At 35.5% G+C, this 20,693-nt stretch overlaps 1 protein-coding gene across 5 annotated transcripts; it reads right to left on the bottom strand.

Moving 5' to 3' along the window:
- Positions 1 to 4,341: 4,341 nt before the first annotated feature.
- On the bottom strand, positions 4,342 to 13,617 carry LOC113700036 (uncharacterized). Of its 5 annotated transcripts, none has more exons than XM_072056660.1 (11): positions 13,334 to 13,617; positions 12,903 to 13,040; positions 12,605 to 12,777; positions 7,880 to 8,385; positions 7,704 to 7,755; positions 6,553 to 6,899; positions 5,962 to 6,398; positions 5,656 to 5,857; positions 5,261 to 5,422; positions 5,096 to 5,184; positions 4,342 to 4,755 (listed from the first exon to the last, which is right to left on the bottom strand). In XM_072056660.1, exons 2-11 carry the CDS (start codon positions 13,013 to 13,015, stop codon positions 4,605 to 4,607), a joined length of 2,232 nt encoding a protein of 743 aa, XP_071912761.1. In that variant the 5' UTR covers positions 13,016 to 13,040; positions 13,334 to 13,617; the 3' UTR covers positions 4,342 to 4,604. The 5 variants fall into 5 exon arrangements, with proteins under 5 accessions (XP_071912761.1, XP_071912760.1, XP_071912762.1 ...); XM_072056659.1 differs by having other exon boundaries at positions 12,903 to 13,031; XM_072056661.1 differs by having other exon boundaries at positions 5,656 to 5,821; positions 12,903 to 13,031.
- Positions 13,618 to 20,693: the final 7,076 nt, after the last annotated feature.

The raw sequence follows: 20,693 nt of genomic DNA, 5'->3' as shown, positions 1-20,693 counted from the left end.
GTTTACGCTCAATGAGGTACCAAAATAATAGCAAGTAAGAAAAGTGGAACTTCATATTCAATTAGTCACATATGCGAATCAAATAAAGAAATGAACAAACACCATAGATAGAAAGGATACAGGTGGCTCTCAGGAGCCAAATTCCCCATTTGCTTCACCGAACCTTGATCGAAATAATAGTTGACACTCCCTCAACGCTAAAGGAGCAACCAATACCGTAGACTCCACTTTCTCCGATTCCTTCCACCTCACATACCCCTACCGGGCCCGAATTCCAATCAGTTCAGAAATAGTAATACTCGAGTATACCGGAATCAAGGGTCTCAATACCCAAAGATTACAAAACAGACTACCGTGGTTCGTTATCTAATCAACCAGGCCCTTGCCGGCCCGACTCGAGTAACTAGGCCACAGGTGTTGAGCTCAGAGGTCACAGAAAGGTCGTTGGATACAAGTTTCCAAACGATGTCCGAACAGATACAGATACAGATACAAATAATAGATACAGATAACATATTCAGATTCGCACCAAAATTGGCATATGAACAGACAAGAGAACGAGTGTGATAAAGTACACCCTCGTCTCAAACAAAATAAACAGATAGTTCAGTCATTCATATCACAGATTGCATGTACAGAAACCGAGTTAAACAACAAGTGAGGGGAGTGGTACACTCACCGATCCAAGTACGGATACTTCCAAAAGATTTCACTTCAAACTGGCTTTAATCGCCAAGAAACCCTAAAATCATCGAAGTAAAACAATTGAAGGTTTCACATCCAAAATCGAGTGAACGGAATGTACAAGTGAGGCTCGACTACATGTCATACGTCTTTCCAGGTTAAACACTAGTACAAAAGAATAAAATATGACTTTTGAGCAAAAGATAACAATTGGTCCTAGGGTTACAAACAAACTTCAAAACCCTTCATTTTTACTAAGATCAACTCAAACTTAAGGGAACCAAACGGCCTAGAAAATTGGACAGCATTCCCCCTAAATTTGCTTACTTTTCCAGCCATCATGGCTTCATTGTCTTTCCTCAAGTCAGTCCAATTCAACACATAAGAAATCTCAATACAATAGCCCTTCAACTAGGCTCAAGTTCATCCAAACACAAAGCAAGCCTAAGAATGCAACTAGAAATCAAGTTTTTAAAGACAAAAGCTAAATAGCAGGTTTGATGTCTCTTAGCGGAACAAGCACAACTGAAGCTACGCTTATCGGATTGGGGTGCAATTTATACCGTTTCAAAGCTAAAACAAAGACCTAAAACTTTGATGTAGAACACTCAGTCCAGTTTGCAGCGTATCTAGGTCAAAATTGCCATTCACAGAACCAGAATCTCACATTCAGGCTGGTTAACCGCTTTATGTGTAAACGACAATAACTCAGGCTACCGGAGTCAAAACGAGTTGATTCTAGGGGCGTTGGACAGCTAAGACATATACCTACATTTCTTATGAAGACCTCCAAGGTCAAATCATGCATTTTCATGGTCAAAAATGGAAAAATATACGAAGATAGAAATCTGGGCGCGAAACAGGGTTCACGGACAGTCAAGGGTATTTCGGTCATTTCACAAGCTACAGTGCTAGTATCTAGCTGAAATTTTGTAGGAAACTAGTTTATACCATTGGCTACAACTTTCATGTTTTGGCCAAAATCTAATTTGGTAAGGATCAGGGTGAAAAGTCACGGTCAGATTTGGTGAAATGACAACCCTGTTCGCTGAACTCCTACCTAGGCCAGTCTGGGTATTTCCGACTTTTCACAAGCTACCAAGCTCAGATTGGGCTGAAAATTTACAGGCAACTATAAAGCATCATTCTCTACAACTTTTATGTTTTAACCTAAGACTAATTCGGTCTCTAACTAGGTGTAACAGTATCGGACAGAATTGGGGAAAAATGAAACCCTAATCTGGAGATTTTGGTACAAAGCGGAAATTTCCGCAAATAACTACAATTTACACACAAGAGCTTCATTCTAAGCTATACCAAATCATCATCCATGGCCACACAATATTAAACATATGAAAACAGAAAAATTCAAGAATAAATATAAAAGTCACCAATCTCAACTAAAATCAAGAAATCTTTCACCAAATCACATCTTTAGCCACCACAAGTCATTAATTTGACATTATCAATACCAAGGAAAGAATTCCCTAGCTACTCACCTTGCAACCTCAAGAAAGGAAGCTACTTAGCACCAATTTCTTCCAAATCACTTCACCAAGAACCTTAATCCTACCTAGAGAAGAGTTTTTATGGAGTGATTTGAAATTTTATCGGTTAGATTTGAAGATTGGAGCAAGTTATGGAAGGAAGATGTTGAAGGTTTTTCTCTCTTTTCTCTCCAAGAAATTCAGCCAAGAGAAGGATGAAAGTGATGAATTTTTGGTCAATTTTGGTTAATTGGTAAAGGTAAGTAAGATGGTCAAAGTCAAGAATAAACCACAAGGTGACACTTGTCACCCTTATTTAATGCAACTCTATCCTTTTGTCTCTCCAATGATAATCCATCTAGGTAACTTCTAATTATCTCTTCACACCTGATAAATTAAACCCGGTATACACAACTTAACCTAATTGGCCGAATTCTATCAAACTTACCGCACTAGTGGGTCCCACATCCGGTATACACTCTTAAAACCTTATAAACTAACTTATACTAGAAAATGATTTCAAAACCATCTTTACTCATAAAAATTATTTTTCACACTCTTTTTCGAATAAATAAAATGTGGAAAGGCGTGCAATTAATAGAAAATAAAACCTAGCAATTAAGAAAATTACGGGTTCTCACATTATTAACAAAGAAATCCACCAAAATCCATATATAAAGCTTGTCAACTAATAATTAAACCAAACACATAAAGCTGACAATTTTCCAGCAACAAACTATCAAGAAAACAACTTGCAAACAACTAAAATCCTCCATAAAATTCCTCCCTTTTGACTCTTATCATCCATATATCAAGTACACTCGAGCATAAGAAGAGAAAACTAGGTTTTCTAGCAATTGTTTCCTCCTTCCACACAAGACTAAGGTTGGAAATGAAACAATAAGTCATTTCTCCAAGAACTCCTCCATAGCTTCCTTCCAAGCTTGATTCAAGGTTTTATGGAGTGGATTAGGGTTTTTCTTTGGATTTTTCACTAAATAGGCAAGGAATCCAGGTTTGAAGTTTGTTGTTTTTCTCTCTTTTTATCTCTCAAATTTCATCCAACCAAGAAGGAAAAGAAAAGAAATAGTAATGAATGGAAGCTTGGTGAAGATAAGAAGAGAACTTGGTCTTGATCAAAACTAACTAGATGGTTGACACTTGGCATCAAGATGAAATCCATATTTAGTTGTCTTTCATTCACTAATATCTAACCCTCTTCCAATGATATCTTAACACCTCTATTAACAAAAAACTTTCTGCACAAAACTCCCTCTAATTCACCAAATTTATTTCACGCACTTCACTAATTGATCATACATGTATAACGCACTATGAACTCAACATGCAACAAATTGAATGGAACAATAGGAAATAAAATCATAACTCAACCATTAAATTAACCAAAAATTCAAGACAAGTAGATTAAAATACAAAATATAAAAATAATAATTTTTGGGAATACAAAATATAAAAATAATTTTTGGATCCTCATAATGTTGCTCTTCTGTAAGTTAAATGATGTTTTATGCGAATTTAAGAATATATGTGTGTACACAAATTGTCTATGTATGTATGTTGTATACATGTATATATGTGCAAATTTATATATACATATGCATATATTGTGTATGCATGTGTACATACACATCTATTTGAATGTATGAATTGCGGGATCGATATAGGATTGACTAATAGGAAACAGTTTTCAATAAAATAGTAAAATTTGTTCTCTTTCATACATTGGTGTCTCCTTATCTATAATTTATTGTATCTACATCTGTTACATTAGTGCGTCCATTATACGGTGCAATTAAAACAAGCAATTTGCAAAAGCCTCCACCCCTCTACCACCAACCCATAGACACTGCACATATTGGATGAAGCAATTAAAACTAGCAATTGCAAAAGCCCCTAGTCCCTCTACCACCAATCAATAGGTTCTGATGCCGCTTAGATGAGGAAGGGAAATTGGAAGAAACTATAAATTTATGCCATGCTGTTCCGTTCTTCAGTTGTAAAAGCCTTGGTGCTTTCATAGAATACTTGTCATCTTTTTCTACACTACATGGACTTTTTTGTTTCCGTTCCACTTTCCCTCCTCACCTTCTTCCTGCGGGTTTATACAAAGGAGGAGACGCAAGTGTAAGCATCCATAATTTCCCAAGAATTGTAACATCAATATGAAATTTCAATTGAACAGGCTCTAATATCATTTACAGCAATTGAAGTGCAATTACACGAGGGCCACCATCACAGGGCTGATCTCAAAAGTCAAAAATTCATCCCATCAGGGCCCCCTATACCCCAAAAATCTTCCTGCAAATGAAAGAATGAACAGGCAGTACCTGCAAGGGAAAAAAAATTCTATACCCTGTGGCAATTAACTACACTAGTTCAGCTAGCTCATGTATCAATCTGTCCAAACGGCAGTCAGTCTTCCTTCCACTTGTTTTCATACTTAAGGAAGGCAAGAGCTGGGTTGTCCCTAGGAGGAGCACGAACTCGAGTAGACCTACGAAGCACAGCCTCTTCCATTGCAATCTTCTGAGCTAAATCCTTTGATCTCTTCAGAAGTTCAGAGCTGAAAATTCCAATAACAAGATTTCAGTAATCAATTGCTACAGATTATGCAGGTGTAGCCAACCAGGTATGCACACGAGCAATCCATCTTGACGGGCTTAAAAAGAAATTTTCCAGGGGGGGAAAAACCCTTGCTAGGTCAATATATATGCATGGAAGAAAAGTAGCAGTTGAAGTTCTTAGGTTCAGATTAGAACCGCCTAAGGATAAGATAAGCTTAACAAGATTTTACTAGAGCCTACTTATCACCTTCACCTTCGCTATATAACCAAAAGGGACATGCAGTAGTATCATTGAAAAAAAAAAAAGAGATGCACTTGCTAAATAAAAACTTAACATACCAAATTTTATCATAGTGCTTCTGCAATTGCTTCTTAAGAGCCCATTCTCTAACACCCTTTGGATTCAGTGAGCCCATAAAAGCATCCAGCTGACATTGTGAGGAGCAGTCAGAATCATAACAGAAGGATAAATGGAAATCACAACGGTTTCTCGATATTCCATACCTCTTCCTTGCAGCTGTAATAACCCCACTGTGTGGAGTCAGAGTTCTCAATAAATATTCTTCCATCACGTCGGAAAAACCAATATCTGTTATAATCTCTATCTTTGCCCAAAGGAGAATGGCGTATAAACCTTTTCTCTATCTCCCGCTCTAGATATTCTTTCTGCAACAATAGAAGTACAGAATAATAATATAAGTGTGGCAATATAGTAATCATACCTCATTTCAACATTGTCCTTGCACAAAGGATTGAAGGAACAGATGCAAGAAGGTAGTTAAACATCTGTAGAGAAAATTCTAGAGAAAAGAAAGAAAATAGGTATATGTTTTTTTCATAACAAAGCAAATGTAGGTAGAGTGATACATATACATCATTGATAGAGAGTGTAAATTTACCCTCTGTTCTTTGCTCTTCTTTTCTATTGTCTCTTTTATATCCTTCTTCATCATTTTATGAATTTTCCTCTTTGTTGAGTCATTGGTGCCATTTGGAATGGCTTTCAAATCTGCCTTTTGATTCTTAGCATTCTTCTTTGGAGCATGAGCTGTTTGTTCCTCCTCACTGTCATGCATTTGGAGGGAACACAATAAAGTGATGCTAAAAGAGACAGGGAAACAATTACAAATTGAAAAAAGACAACATGATCCATCCAACAGTATGATCTGAAGAAGTCCAATAACACACAGCATTCAAAATCAAACCTGTTCTCTGATGGACTTTTGACGGTTTTGTCCAGCTTCTTTAAAACATTACCATTCTCTTCAGCAGGATTGACTTCCACAGGTTCAACCGAATCGTTTGCAGTATCACTGGAACCAGTCCCTGTCAATTCCTTGGCCTCAGATTCTCCCTTCAGACGTCTTTTCTCTTCTCTTCTCTTTTTACCTTCCTCAATAGCTTTTTCCCTTTTCGTCGCAGCAAATGCCTGTCGCTGATCATAATTCTCATCCAACTTTGTCCTCAACAGATTTGTTTCAAGGGCTTGAGCAAGCAGTTCCTTCAATATACCCAACTTAATATGAATGTCCAGAAGCCCATAGTGGCCCCGCTTAATCATTGTGATGTGACTACATAGTTCAAGAACACCGATCATTTCCAGAAAATCGCACAAATACTCTGTCCAAGTGATTAAAGTGATCTGAAATGTGGACAAGTTACAGGAGATCAGCAACAATAAAGCATCTTCAATAAATCAAAAAATCAAGGATTCAGAAATTACAAAGGTCCAGTCCCCTTTTCTATCCAAAGGGAGCAATTATAGTAGTAACAATATCAACAATTGAGGGCTTAACCTTTGGCTTCCGTTTCCTATTCTGTACAGACAAGGAAAACTTCCCATTATCTTTCATGAGCAAGCGAAGAAGAGCTGAATGGCATTCAACAAGAAGTACCACATTGCTGTCCTTGTGGCCAAGCGCACCTTCAAAATCTTCAAGAGAAAAAGGTGACAAGTGCAATAGCCTGCCAAATGAAGTACAAAAATCCCACACCATCAAAAGATCCCCAACACAACCCATTGGAACACTAAAATCTCTGCAAGGGGAAGGTCGTTCAGTCAACTTGTGATCGTCCCCAGCCAGACCCACTAGTAGATCATCAATAGGATATCTGATGTGCTGTTTTTTAGGCTTCTTGTACTCTGCATGGGACAACATAAATATAAGATAGACATAATGAGATAGACAACAATAAAAGCTCCAGCAAAGAATATATCAAGCACAGAACAAAGCAAAATGTAACAAAATCCAAACAGAAAAAGGTAAGTATGAAACAAAAGGTAAATTCAAATGAACCTCATGAGTTAAGAACCATTAAACTCCCCATACATTGTATTCAACTTCTATAAAAGGTATAAGAGGGCAAGGCCATTGACCACATAAGCTCTACAGGTCAGACTGAATCCCAGAAATTTAGATTTCTGAGTTGTGACCATTAAACAAAATTCACCAGATATATTGCATCTGACAAAACATATGGAGATGATTACTACCAATTAATATGATACTAATTTATTTTATCAGGCAATCTAATCTAATCCCCGAACAGATGTGCAGAACACTGTCCAAATAGGACCACGATATGGACACTTTCAAAGGTTGGATGCGAGAATTGAATCCAAACAGTCATGTTAAGATATGAAATCGACCTGAAACATACCCCCAACCCCCTATCAATTCATAAGTGGAGCTTTCCACAAGACAATAGCAACTCATTCAGGGCATGTGCACAAAGTCAGTAGACAATAGATGAAGACCAAGAAGGAAATATAAAAGAAGAGAATACCAAATAAGCCACCGTAGCAAACTAAAATATCTATATAGGTGACTAAAAGTCCAACGTCTAGCTTAAAAAAGGCAAAGAAACAGAAAAAAGAGTACGTTCTGCAATTCAGTTCAAAAGGCCATGGCATTCACTCCGAAAGTAAATTATAGTTCTAACATACCTCCATCAGCATTTTCCACAGACGTGATGGCCACAAATTCGCCACTCTTTGCCTTTAGAACAAAATCAGAAAAGAAAAAGGAATATGCAATTTTATAGTTCATCAAAAAGGAATACGAATGCAAGGGGGAATACAAGCTTATGTATTTCTTTTCGAAATGGAACCAGATCAGTTACCTGAGCACCATGCTCATCTTCAACTTTTTTTCTCTTCCTACTGCATACCACAACTCCATCGCGCAAGGATATTATTCCTTTTAGCTCCTGTGGAGGATCAGTTGAGATCCCGTGCTTTTTGGCCAGCTTATCATGTAAAACCCAAGGGCCACTTCGGTATGTGGACTCCTTAATAAAAGACTTAAGGGTTCCTCTAGTAAAAGGTAGTTTTGTAATCAAATCTTCTGCGCTTACTAAAGCATTTATAGGAACTTTTTTATCTTTTTCAAGCCATGCAACTTCAAATTTGGTCTTAGTATCTTCCTCTAGAATTTTTATGATTTTACAAGGAGTGACATGATTGTTCTTCATTCCATACAATTCACTGCCCTCTAAAAGCTGTCCCTGGAATTTCTCAGCAATAGAATTGACAAGATCTTTTAGCGTAAGCATACCTGCCAAAGACAAATAGCTCTTCAGCTGAATCTCATTTCCATCAAGTGAACAAAAGACCAAAAAATCCCAGGCTGGCAAAGAGGCAAAAGCACTTCATAAAACCCCAAAAAAAAAAAATCAATTGCCTAACAGACATTTTTAACGTTATGGAAACTCTACCAAGTATTTTCTAATAAGACGCTAGAAAGTTTGCACAAAAGGTGATCCCTTTGCTGAGTACTTTGATCCAATCTACTGTGAATTTAACATGTTCCATTATCCACACATCAGAAATTTCAATGTGATCATAGTCATAATTGTAAAGTTGCAAGAGTTCTAGATTCCACTCTGGCTGTCTCTTAAGTATAGCCCTTTTCTTCCATGCCCAGAATGACTTTGAATGCGCCAAATATATGTCCTCACATTAACTTGAATGAGCATTTAGTTGCCATCTCAAACAAAATATTTTAAGTTTAAACCATGGAAACAACATAATGAAGTTAACTTTTCACGTCAAATAACATATAAATGCCTTTACAAACATGAATTTTCAAGGAATAAAAAATTAGATTTCTCAGTACATGTTCAAATCATAACACTGACGGAAAAAAAGATACTATGGCCCTAGCCTTCAGCAGGTTTAAAACACCAAAAAATAAAAATAAAAAATAAAAGGAGGATCCAATTGATGCTGTTGTACACAAAGTATGAACAAAGGCAAGAAAAAAACATAATGATGTCAAAACTATTAAAAGAAATGGCAGTTAACATGAACAGTGGTTTAGAAAGTAAATTGCCAGGAGCAAAAACTCGTACTTGATCAGAAAGGTCATAAAGAGTCTCACAGAATACTGAAGGTGCTAAAAACGTCAAATACATGGGCAACTGAGTTATCAGGACTTGCTTGTAAAGTTGAGCTGGTTGCTATTCAGATAATTAAGTTCATAGCAGAAGAAAATGATCCATATGGAAAAAGTATGATGTTTCTAAAGATATATGAAACATCTAAAAAGAGGAAAGCAGGAAATACATCACTCAATACTTCCAAACAAAGCCAACATACCTAAACTTATTTATAACACACAAAACTTGAGAAACAAGCAAATATTTCGAAACTTTTCCCAACAAGATTTGCATTACTGTAGCCACAATGATCTCAATCACCATGTTTTACATAGTTGAACCGACTAATCTATCCTGTAAAGACAATTTTATAAAAGACAGATTGCTTTAAATATTCGTATGAAAATGACAACCATCCAAGTGGCATATTAGCCTTAAAAATTTATTGTAAAATACAATAATTTGAATTTTCTTGAATGTCCAACCTCCAAAACTCAAGTACGATACTGGAAATCCTAAAAGCTTAAGTCCAAGTTATAGATCAAGGCCTTTACTCCATATCAGACATCAATTAGCTGCCAAGAAAAAACTAATGAACTGAACAAATAAATAGTCAAATTCAACAACAAAGGAGAGAAGAACCACTCGTGAAAGAACAAGGCAAAGACCGAAGGCACTAAATGGCCAACCTTAATCACAGTAAGCAAAGAACCAAACAGGCTGCTCAAAAGCACAAGACTATAAAGCAAAAATTTGTAGCTCAAGTCATATTGAACATTTTCACAGGGTACAAATAGAACAAATAAAGCACTTCTGCTTCTAATAGGGATATGTGGTTAAACAATCAGCCCTATTATTTTCACAAACCAATAGGTCTTTAAGTGATATGCAATTGCATGCGTTATATAAATTTCTCAATTATCAATGCTCAATCCTGTAAAATCTTTTTTTCTCCTATTATTTATTCATGTACCTGTAGCGTGTATCGTAGGTCTCTAAATAAAGATATCATATTTATATTGACTGTGAAGCTAAAACACACTACAGAAGTTACATCTTATACCCCCATTATATGAGTTTTATGGATTTCCTATTCCTAGTACCTTTAAGGATGATATCTAAGTCATAACCATTGAGAACATTTCTTTGTGATGATACTTACCCAGGGTAGACAAAAAAGTTCCGATACAAACAACCTACATATTCCCCTTTAAACTGTTAAAAGGTATATCAGGAAGTGATAAACATTCCTGCACTCCTAGCAAACTATATAATTTTACTAAGATAGTCATGATCCAGACCAATAGTATTGACAGCATTTGGCACTTGCCTCCATATCAGCATTAAAATGCAACGCAGAGAAGACAACAGTGGGTATGATTCATGTTACTGATTGTAAAACTAGGACTTGAGAAATGCCAGCAACTCAAGTCCTAGACAGATTATACAGTCAAAACATGAATTCTTAAATCTGGATAAACTTAAGTCCTGAACAAAAGGAAAGCTAGTCCATCCTCATGCAAAACAACATTATATTGGACCAAAGGAAATTACTAACTTCTTTATTGGGAAAACAATTAAGAAAAGCTTGTCAAAAAGTTCAATGCAGAAATACTATCCCAAATATGAAAATAAGAACTCAAGTAACAGTTCACATACATTGACAATTACTTTTAGATAAGTGAATTTGACATCAAAGCAAGAAGGAAAAGAAACCAATCTGCTGTGACCAAGCTCTAAGGGGAGAAAGAAGAAGAGAATGTGAATGGTGAAGCACTGAATACCTAGGAACATCAAAGATGACATCTTTAATCACAACCTAGACAGTAGCAACAGCAATACAAGAGAAATAATTACATAAAAATGCAAACACATCTTGGCCACCAAAACTATGATATAAATAATCACTCGCACAAAAGGGCATCCTTATTCAATCAACCAATCAGGTATCAAAGCTGGCCTCCTAATGCAGCATACAACCATTGGCACTTAAAATGTTGGAAAATTTTCAGAGATGCCAGCATGCAAAATAGTACATTTGCTTGGTCAAGCACTACTTTTCACTATTTGGCAGCAATAATGCTGCTGGATTTAAATTTGAAGGATCCATGTGAAAATATTTATGCCAATACTTTAGACAATTAGGTGGAGATTTAAAAAAAAATTGATTCTGTTTCTGCAGAAGTTTGAATGAAGCAAACCCTTTTTAATAAGAGGAATGCAGCAGATGGTTGTTATCAGAGTTTGATTTGTTGCTCAGTTTCTCTTGACAAGTCATGGGCTCAACTGATATGTGAGGGACTGCCAATGTGCAGCATTTCAATGTCCTCATTTGAAGTATTTCATTAAGACAAGCTTGAAAGGAGTTGATCTTCACTTAACAAAGCTTGGTAAGCGCTGATGAATTTGCTTCAAATGTGATGCTGAGAGCTCCATATAATCCCTTTTAGCACCCACAAATCTTACTACTACTAAGGTCTGTTGATGTACACCAACATCTTACAAGAACCAAAATTCTCTCCCAATCACTAGTATTCAACATATCTACAAAGTCCAATACCTAATTCAGACTCTAATTACTTGAGCATGTCCAACTACAACACCAGCTTTTAAAATGTTTCAGGTAACCAACGCCTGCTGTTAGGTGTGCATGAGTAGCATAAATTGAATGGTTTGACATTTGCATCTCAGAAAGGGCAGAACAACTTCCATGAAGGTTCATTTCGTGCAAGCTCTACAAGGGTCACCAACTTCCGTTACCTAACACAAGCTAAACTTGTTTCGTAAAATTTCTAATAATCCTAGACTCCTAACTAACAAACCATATCAGCAGTTATTTCAGAAAGTCAGAACTGGTAATCGTTACCTTTTCTAGAATGCTAAACATCTGTACTTGTAACGGAAAAACTAATTTCCAAATCAACATTTCCATATATCAAACAAAGATATTTAGGAGTAAAAATCTAGTAAACATGAAATTGTCTAGTTATGCTAAACTGCTAATTGATCATAGTCAGCTAACTAACAAACATTCCACATTAGCCAGTTTTTCAATAACTGCCAAGCCACATCAGGAAACCATTACCCCAATTGCTAATCATGAGCCTCAACATTAATAGAAAATTTAAGAGCACCAGCTTTTAGCAAAAACTTCAGTTCCGGACAAACATTCACAATTTTTCATTCCAACAGAAATGTACTCAATATACCCAATGAGTACAATCATTTTATAAAAAGTAAAAAAAAAAAAAAAAAAAAAACAAAGAAAGAAACAATTAAGCACAAACCCACATGAGACCTTGACTACAACTTCCAGGCCAATAATCGGAAGCACCCTAATGTACAAACAACATCACATTACACTCCACAACAAGCATTCCAAACAAATACTTCATTTAATGAAGTAACATTAATAATTTATTTTCAGAAAAACAAAAAGAAAGTAGCAGCAAGAGTTAAAAGAATTACTGAATTGGACATCAGAGAGCACAGGGAAAATCAATTCTTTAGGGATTTGTTGGACTTTTTTAATGGCATTGCTCTCGCAGATCAAAGCCTCTTCATAGGTCAAGTTACCCCTCCCAGTGACTTTGCATGTCCAAACCCTCCGCCGGTAAAGGTCTATCCGGTTCAAATACTCACTGCAGAGTCAATCACGGAAGAAAATTAATCATCAAAAACAGCATGAACAAATCAAGAATAAAAACCATTTAAATTCCCAATCAAATGAATTTTCTGATAACCACCAAAACAATTTAGTTTTTACCTGTAGCTTCTGAAGATCTCTTTAGTAAAACGGACCTGAAAAACATTCTCCTGAGGCTTCAAATCCGTGGGCGTTTCCGTCAATGGGAATGGTTTTCTTTTGAACAAAGGCATTTTTCCACCCTCAATTCTGAAAACCCTAGAAATAACCCAGATCAATTTCAAAACCCTAGATATAAATACTGACACAAAAAATCAAAATTCATTTATTTACATGCATGTCCAATGTGAATCCCAATCATAAACAAAAAAAACCCACAAAATAAACTGAAACAACGAGGCCATTGATGCTTAACGATGAAAATGCCAATCAAAAAATCAGCAAAATCACTCAATTACTCTAGTTTAACGCTTCCCGCCAGAAATTTAATATATTTACAGTAACAGTAAGCAAATAAAAAGAAAGCGAAAAAAAGGAAAGGAGAAAGTTACCGAAAAGGTAGAAACCATGGAAATATGGAAAAATCTCGAGAGCAAAAGAGCAGAGAAGTGAATTATGGATTTATACATACATATATATATATATATATAGACAGGGCGGAGTTTGAGATGAAGACAAGTGGGCGAAAAGGGGGAAGCGGAGGAGGCGGTGGCGTAAAGCTTTGCCGTTTTGGGCGTTTCTGACTTACGTGTTGGAGAGGAGAGAGATTTTGGGGGGCAATGAGCGCAAATTGTTACTCTCTCCTCTCTCCCCCCCTTTGGCTCTGTTTTCGAGTTTCCCTCGTTTTAGGAAGACATTTATGGCATTCGCTTTTGTGCTTTTTAATTGCTTAATTACGCTTTGCTCCCCTGAATTTGGCTTCCAGCGACAGGTTGCCCTTAACTCGAAATATACTTTATCCAATTTTTTTTTTTTTTATTACCATGAGAGGTGTGAGGTTTTAAAAAACAGGGAATAGCACTTGAGATTAGCATCTCTAATTCTTGAGGCCTCGACCTCTGTAGTGCTTAACTTGTTGATGGAGTTAAAATGAAGTTATATTTTTCATGATCAAAATATCAGTAACTAATTTTAAAACACATATAACAATTGTAAAATAAAAAATAACTATTTCTTCATAGTTGTTATATCCATTTAAATACAATTATATGATGCATTTGACCTTTTAGCAATGAAAAGAATTAGAAAATTTATATGAAAAAAGTTTAAATAATTCAATGTGTTAATTTGAATGCCGATAGCAAAACTTACTTTAGATGAAACAAAATTAATTAGTGCATTTGGAATGAAGATTATTTGATAAAATTTTCTTGTTATAGCTCTTTTTTTAATGTTTTTTACATAAGATAAAAATGATTGAAAAAAATAAAAATTTAATGAAAGCGTGTTTAGAGAATCTCAAACTCTTTCGAAAAAATGAAGAATCCAAGCAAATATAAAGTAAACTATGAATGTAGTATAAAAACACCAATTCACATCTTACTAACTAGTGAATCTTGTGAAAGTTGTAAAGCAAGCAAAATTTTTCAAGACCAACCTTTTTTATAATTTAAAGGAAGAAAGTGTCGCACCCCATTTTTCGCAATAAAAGGGTATATTACAAAATTTGTGTTTTTCTTTAAAAAAAATGAATGAAAAAAGGCCTAAAATGGGACTATAAAATATGCAACAATTTGGACCCGAAATTTTGTCTAAAAGGTTTTTAGGAAAAAGGTATCGCCATTTGATATTGAATTTAGGTGTACCAAATTACCCCAAAAATATTTTTGACAAAAATAAAAATAAAACAAAACCCTTTTCAAGAACTCCAGATTTTTTAAAACGAGAAAAATGAGTTCGGAAGTCACAGTTGAAAAAAGGAAAGACGAAAGTTTAATTGACTCAAAGGCACCATTTCAATCTAATCTAAGTTAGTTACGAGGTTTAATTAAAAAAAATTTCTAATCTAACCCTTAAACTTATCGCATTCAGATATTCCTATATGGATGCAAAACTAAATTTAAAGAATATATGAGAAGGGGCAAAGTGTCCATTCAAGGTCTAATAGGTACCAATCGCATTAATTGCGAAACCCAAAACATTTTCTTGAAGGAGTCACGAATATGCAACAATGAAACTCAAATAAATAAAAATGATAATGTGTGTGTGTGTATATTATATATATATATATATATATATATATATATATATATATATATAGTATACATGACTAAAAAGAGGGAAATATAACATAATGGGTACGAAGGACGAAAACTCATGATATAGTTTTCCTTCTAAAGAGGATTAATTAAGTGTTAAAACTAAAGAGTTATAACTGCCCATTTTTCATAGTTAAAGGGTGACTCTTCTGAATTAGACAAACAAATGAATTAACTTATTTTCTAATTTCCTAAATGAGATGCAATTCTAAGTGCAATGGATTGAACAAATATAAGGTAAGGAAATAATATGAGAGAAAATATCATATAAATGAGAAAAAATCCTAAAAATAGACAAATATGCATGAAATGGAATGAATAACACACAACACATGAATTTAACACGTTGATGACCCAAGGATCAAGCGTTGGATTAACCCATTTCTATAAATCCTCATTAGTATTGGACCAGTAAGGTAACACGAAAAAACCATAACTAACATTGGACTAGTGTGGTAACCTTATGCATTTATAATACATAATAAAACAAATAAATTATAAATAAAAACAAGTAAACATGTAAGAGCACATAAAACACATAACGTATAAGCATAATATCTAGATGCAAAATTCTAAGAAAAGTGGGTAAAACACATAAACACATAAGACACATAAATACACAAAATCTATCTATTACAATGGAGGAACTAACTACAATCTAAAATAAGAAAATATAATAAAATAAATCTATTTATAGTATCTATTACATTTAGGGATCTAACTACAATTAAAAATTGTGAAATATAATAAAACAAATCTAGCTATTCTATCTATTACATTGGTATATCTAATTACAATTTTTGTAAAAAGAAAAATAAAAAAGAAGAAAAAAATATTATCTACCTATTACATATTGAGTATTCATATATTCTCAAATAATTACAAAACATAAATTAGATAAACATAAAAAATGAATATGAATTTAAAATAAATAAATAAATGAAAGGAAAACACATAAAAACATATAAACACATGAGAGCACATGTGATCATATAATCAAAATTCAAAGGATAATAGGAGTACTTCCCTTTTGAAATAGTGATTAAATGAGGGAATGATATCCTATTCATATTTGAAAAATCAATAGAAGGATCAAAGTACCAATTTAATTAAAAACACTTTAAAAGAGAACATAAACATATACTACATTCACCTTATTATTCCAAAAACTGTAAATAAACTTAAAATACCTAAAATTTATAAATTAAATGCTTTTAAATGAAGCATAATAAGCAATTAAAGAAGAGAAACAATTGTAATTAAGAAATCAAATAACTATTAGGGACTAAATTGTAAAAATTATTAAGTTTTTGGGATCAAATGCAATTTTGTTAAAGATTGGGGTCAAAACTAGATAAAGATAAAGTTTAGGGGTCAAAATATAATTAACTTAAATGAATGAAATCCAAAATTTTTGAGCCCTGGTAAAATTACCCAAAAGGTTAGGGTTCAAAATGCAAATTGTCTCTGAAATTTTGGCTATTTTAAACATTTGGGCCCAAAGAAAAGAAGCAAATTATCTCATTGAAAATGCACACATAAGCCTATTTTATCAAACAAACTCAAAGTTAATAAAGATATTGGGTTCAAGCACCAAAACCCAGTCATGAGACCAAACAAAAACAAAACACTAACCCAAGTAGGAGTCCTCTCTAAGATGAGAGCATCTCTCTCTAGGTTGAGAGCTTTGCCTCCTCGTCAGTAGGAGTAAGGAAAACTTTCCAGGAAACATGATCCCAATCCCCCTTGTCTTCTTTCTCTGTAGTCATCAGTAGTTCTTCTCTCCAACAAACATTTCTTCTCTTTCTAAAAATTCCCCTAAACTCTGTGTTCTAAAACCTTCTATTCTCTTTTAATCTAGGCCTTGGGATTGTGTGCATTCGGCTAACTCTAAAATTTGGTTTCCCTTTTGCAGGTCGGTACAGTAGCAAGCTCATCGGGTGAGAAGCAGGGAATACCATTAAATATCTCACCATAATCATGGCTGACGATCTTGTGGAAGTGTTTGATAGATTTGATCTGTCCAACAAAGAAAGCTCAGGTATTATCCTCGACGATGTAGACGAGGATATTGGTAAGGTGGAATGCAGGAAAAGCCTCTTTGGTAGAATAATGGGTGAAAGAATTACCAATTTCACAGGTGTGAAGAACTTTGTCAATCAAGTGTGGGGTTTTCCAAGAAATATGGTGGTAGTTGAACTAGGGGCAAATTTGTTCCAATTCAACTTCTCCGATGAGATGTATATGGAAAAGGTGCTGAGTGGAAGACCATACACAATTGACAACCAACTTCTCAACATTAAGCCATGGGAAGAAGGCATAGATCGCCAAATGGAGGCGTTTTGAATAGCTCACATATGGGTTCAGCTATGGAACCTGCCAATACATTGGCTTACAAAGGAAATAGGGATAAAGATCGGTGGTACCTTTGAGGATGTGGAGGATATTATCATCCCAATGGGTGGTAGCAAAGAAGGGAAACACATAAAGCTGAAAGTGGTGTTTAACACATCCCTTCGCCTGTTAAGAGGAACTGTGGTGAAGTTAAATGGGCAGAGCATCTAGGTGGATTTTAGGTACGAAAAGTGTCCGGATTTTTGCTATGAATGTGGATTAATTGGGCATAGTGACAAATCTTGCAGGCTCAAATCAGAGGCAACTAGGGGAAATTCCAGACCTCAATATGGAGCTTGGATGAGAGCTCAAGCCAAACGAGCGTCCCCTAAAAAGAGAACAGAGTACCGGTCAAATACTCCAAGAGAACCAAAAGAAACAATGAATCTTGTTGCACAGAGACTTTTGTTCAAAGGAGAATACATAGTTAACCAGTCAAAGGGTTTGGGAACCAGTAGACCTGATAGTGACGGACTAAAGGAAGTCAAGCAAGAGCGGGAAGACGACGCTGTATTGTCAGGGAAAGAGAGGGAAAGAAAGACCCAAAAACAACTCTCAAATTTGGGCGGGGCAGAAAAAAAGCCTAGCGAGGCCACTTCTGAAAGCGTACCAGAGGGTTTAGCGGGCCGCCTGCCCAACTCTCGCCGGAACTCACTCACTTACTACATTCTTCAAGCAAATTACAAGGTACAACTCAAATAATACATCAAACTCTCCAAAATTACATATCATAAGCGAAGCGGAAACTAGTTATAAGCGTAAAATGTAGATTTACATCCGATTCAATTCCAAATATTTATACAAGCCCAAAAGTACATAAACCAAAACCAAAACTAAACTATACAAGATGTACGCCATCCAGCCACACAAAAATCCAAATACAAGTTCTTCCTTTACCTCGATCCCTGTGGGGAGAAGAAGATAATAGGGGGTGAGCAAGAAACTCAGCGAATGACCAGTAAAATCAACAGCCAAGTATATTTCACAGTAAAGCATTAATATGATGTCATGATGCAGTAATCAAATGTTCATTTATTGCTCATGTGAGCCAGTGAAGTTCTTGTACTTAAATATCCAATGCTCGTTTAGATCAAGTAACCATGAAACAGAAGTAAGGAGCCATCGTGCTCCAAAGAATGTGTAAACAATAGTGGAGACATTGGTTCTAAGCACAAGACTTTCCAGGAACTCATTGGAGCCAAATTATGTCATGGCACACACCCGAACCCCAAATGATATGCAATTGAGTAATAAATGCAAGAATTAGTTCAAAAGTAACTTTGGGACAGTCGAGGGATCACTCACACAAAATATAGTGCTTCAAGTATTCACGTTCAATTATACTCCAGGCTTGGAGTCCAGATCTGCGATAAAAATCCAATTTGAGAACTTTGAAACACGAGTAAGATTCGAAACTTAAACGTTCCGTTCATTAAGAATCAACCAATTGAAATTCATTTGAAAGGCATTCGTGAAACAGTTGCTCGCTTTTCAAATCGTAAGGTTTTTGTAGCATATATACTTGGAAAACAACACTTGAGTTGAAAGTACAAGGAAATACAAGTTTACATTGGCCATTATATCTTTTCCTCAAGGTACAAGTTCGTTTAGGTTTTTAACGTATAACCCTCGATAACAAAGTAGCAAATGTGCTTGCTAGTTCAAGTAATAATCACTTAACCTTTACACAAGTTACAAGTTTCGTTTCCTAGCCCTCGAGTATAAATTCGGGCAGCATGCCCTTTGTGTTTACCTAATTTTCCAGCCATTTAGGTTTCATTATTTTTCTCAACCACAACCCAACATCACATATATCAACAATTCATATCAATAGCCGTTCCATAGGCTCACAATATCATAATAACAAGAATCACAACAATAACAAGTGCAGAAATTCAATTTGGCACAAGACAGATTTGACGTATGAATGCGGAAATAACATATCTGAGGCTAAGCTTATCGGATTGAGATGCAACCTATGCAGTTTCGAAGCTAAGACACAGAGCTACAATGGTTATGAAGGTCACTTAGTCCAGTTTCTAATGTAGCTTGGTCAAATTCTCAAATTACTAAACCAGAAACCAATTCGTCGGCTGTTTAATCGCATTAAACTGTAATAGACATAACTCAGTGTACAAAAGTCCAATTCAGGTGTTCTTAGAGGCATTCGAAAGCTAAGACAAAATGCTACAACTTTCATGTTTTGGCCAAGAGCTAAATCAGTACAGATCCTAGTCAAAAAATGTGATAAGCTGGACTTAACTGATGAAACGGACTGCTGGGGAAATATTTAAAATAGTAAGGGTATTTTGGACTTTTCATGACCTACGTTGCTCTGATTGAGCTGAAATTTTGTAGGCGCCTATAAAATACCATTCTCTACAACTTTCCTTCTTTGACCTACGGCCAATTCGGCCTCTAACATACAGTTACAAATTCAGACAGAATGTTGGGAAAAATTTCCAGATTCTGGAATTTCTAGTTTTTAGTGGAACTTTTCTTAATTTCTTGGTCTAATCACTACCAAAGCCTCTCTTATAACCTTAATTTCAACATATAAGCACCATACAACAAATTGGGCAGAAATTCCTCAAGCCCTAGTTCATCATATAAAAGGGGAAAACTTCCAAATTCATCACACCCACTTGCATAATCATGAAATCAAGCCAAAACTTAAGCTAACAACACATCTTAAAGCAAAATTCAAAGCAACCAAGATCATGTTCAGATGTTGGTACCTCAAAAGCAAGGCTTGGTAGAGTGATCCTTCACCCCCTTTTGTATTTCTTGGTTCCTCAAACTTCCCAACTCACACTTAGTACTTTAATCGGTTTAGAATTGGAATTCCTCACTTAGTTGAAGCAAATCAAGAAGATGGAATTGTTTTCTTGCTCTCACTTTCTCCCTCTCTTTTGGTCGGCAGCTACTGGAAAAAATGAAGGGGAAAGTGCAGAAAATTGGTTAAGTAAGAAGGCAAAGTGTCTTGGTCAAGATGCTCTTAGTGTCGCCACCGCCACCTTTCTTTTTTTCTCTTTCTTTTCCTTGTTATTCTAGCCACCAATTTCGGTTAGCCTTAGCTGTAATTTAAGAAGATATTTTACTCAAAAGTCAATAAGCTTGTTTAGTAAGAAAAATGGTGGTCAAGTGGTGCGTTCAATCGGTAGTGCGCGGGACCCGCCGGTTCGCGCCGTTTTTCTTAAAAACTCACGTACTAGGGTTTTTACTTCCCATTCACTAACCTTATATCATTGCTACTACT

The sequence above is a fragment of the Coffea arabica genome, chromosome 7c (assembly GCF_036785885.1).
Source record: "Coffea arabica cultivar ET-39 chromosome 7c, Coffea Arabica ET-39 HiFi, whole genome shotgun sequence".
Classification (NCBI taxonomy): domain Eukaryota; kingdom Viridiplantae; phylum Streptophyta; class Magnoliopsida; order Gentianales; family Rubiaceae; genus Coffea; species Coffea arabica.
The sequence above is the reverse complement of the archived record's forward strand: the minus strand, read 5'-3'. Positions and strand labels throughout refer to the sequence as shown.

Excerpts from the sequence above, each read along its gene's own strand:
- LOC113700036 (XM_072056660.1), bottom strand. The coding sequence starts at position 13,015 with ATGCCTTTGTTCAAAAGAAAACCATTCCCATTGACGGAAACGCCCACG. Across the intron at positions 6,900-7,703 it reads TGTGGAAAATGCTGATGGAG|AGTACAAGAAGCCTAAAAAA; the intron begins GTATGTTAGAAC and ends TGTCCCATGCAG. Across the intron at positions 6,399-6,552 it reads ATAGGAAACGGAAGCCAAAG|ATCACTTTAATCACTTGGAC; the intron begins GTTAAGCCCTCA and ends TCCACATTTCAG.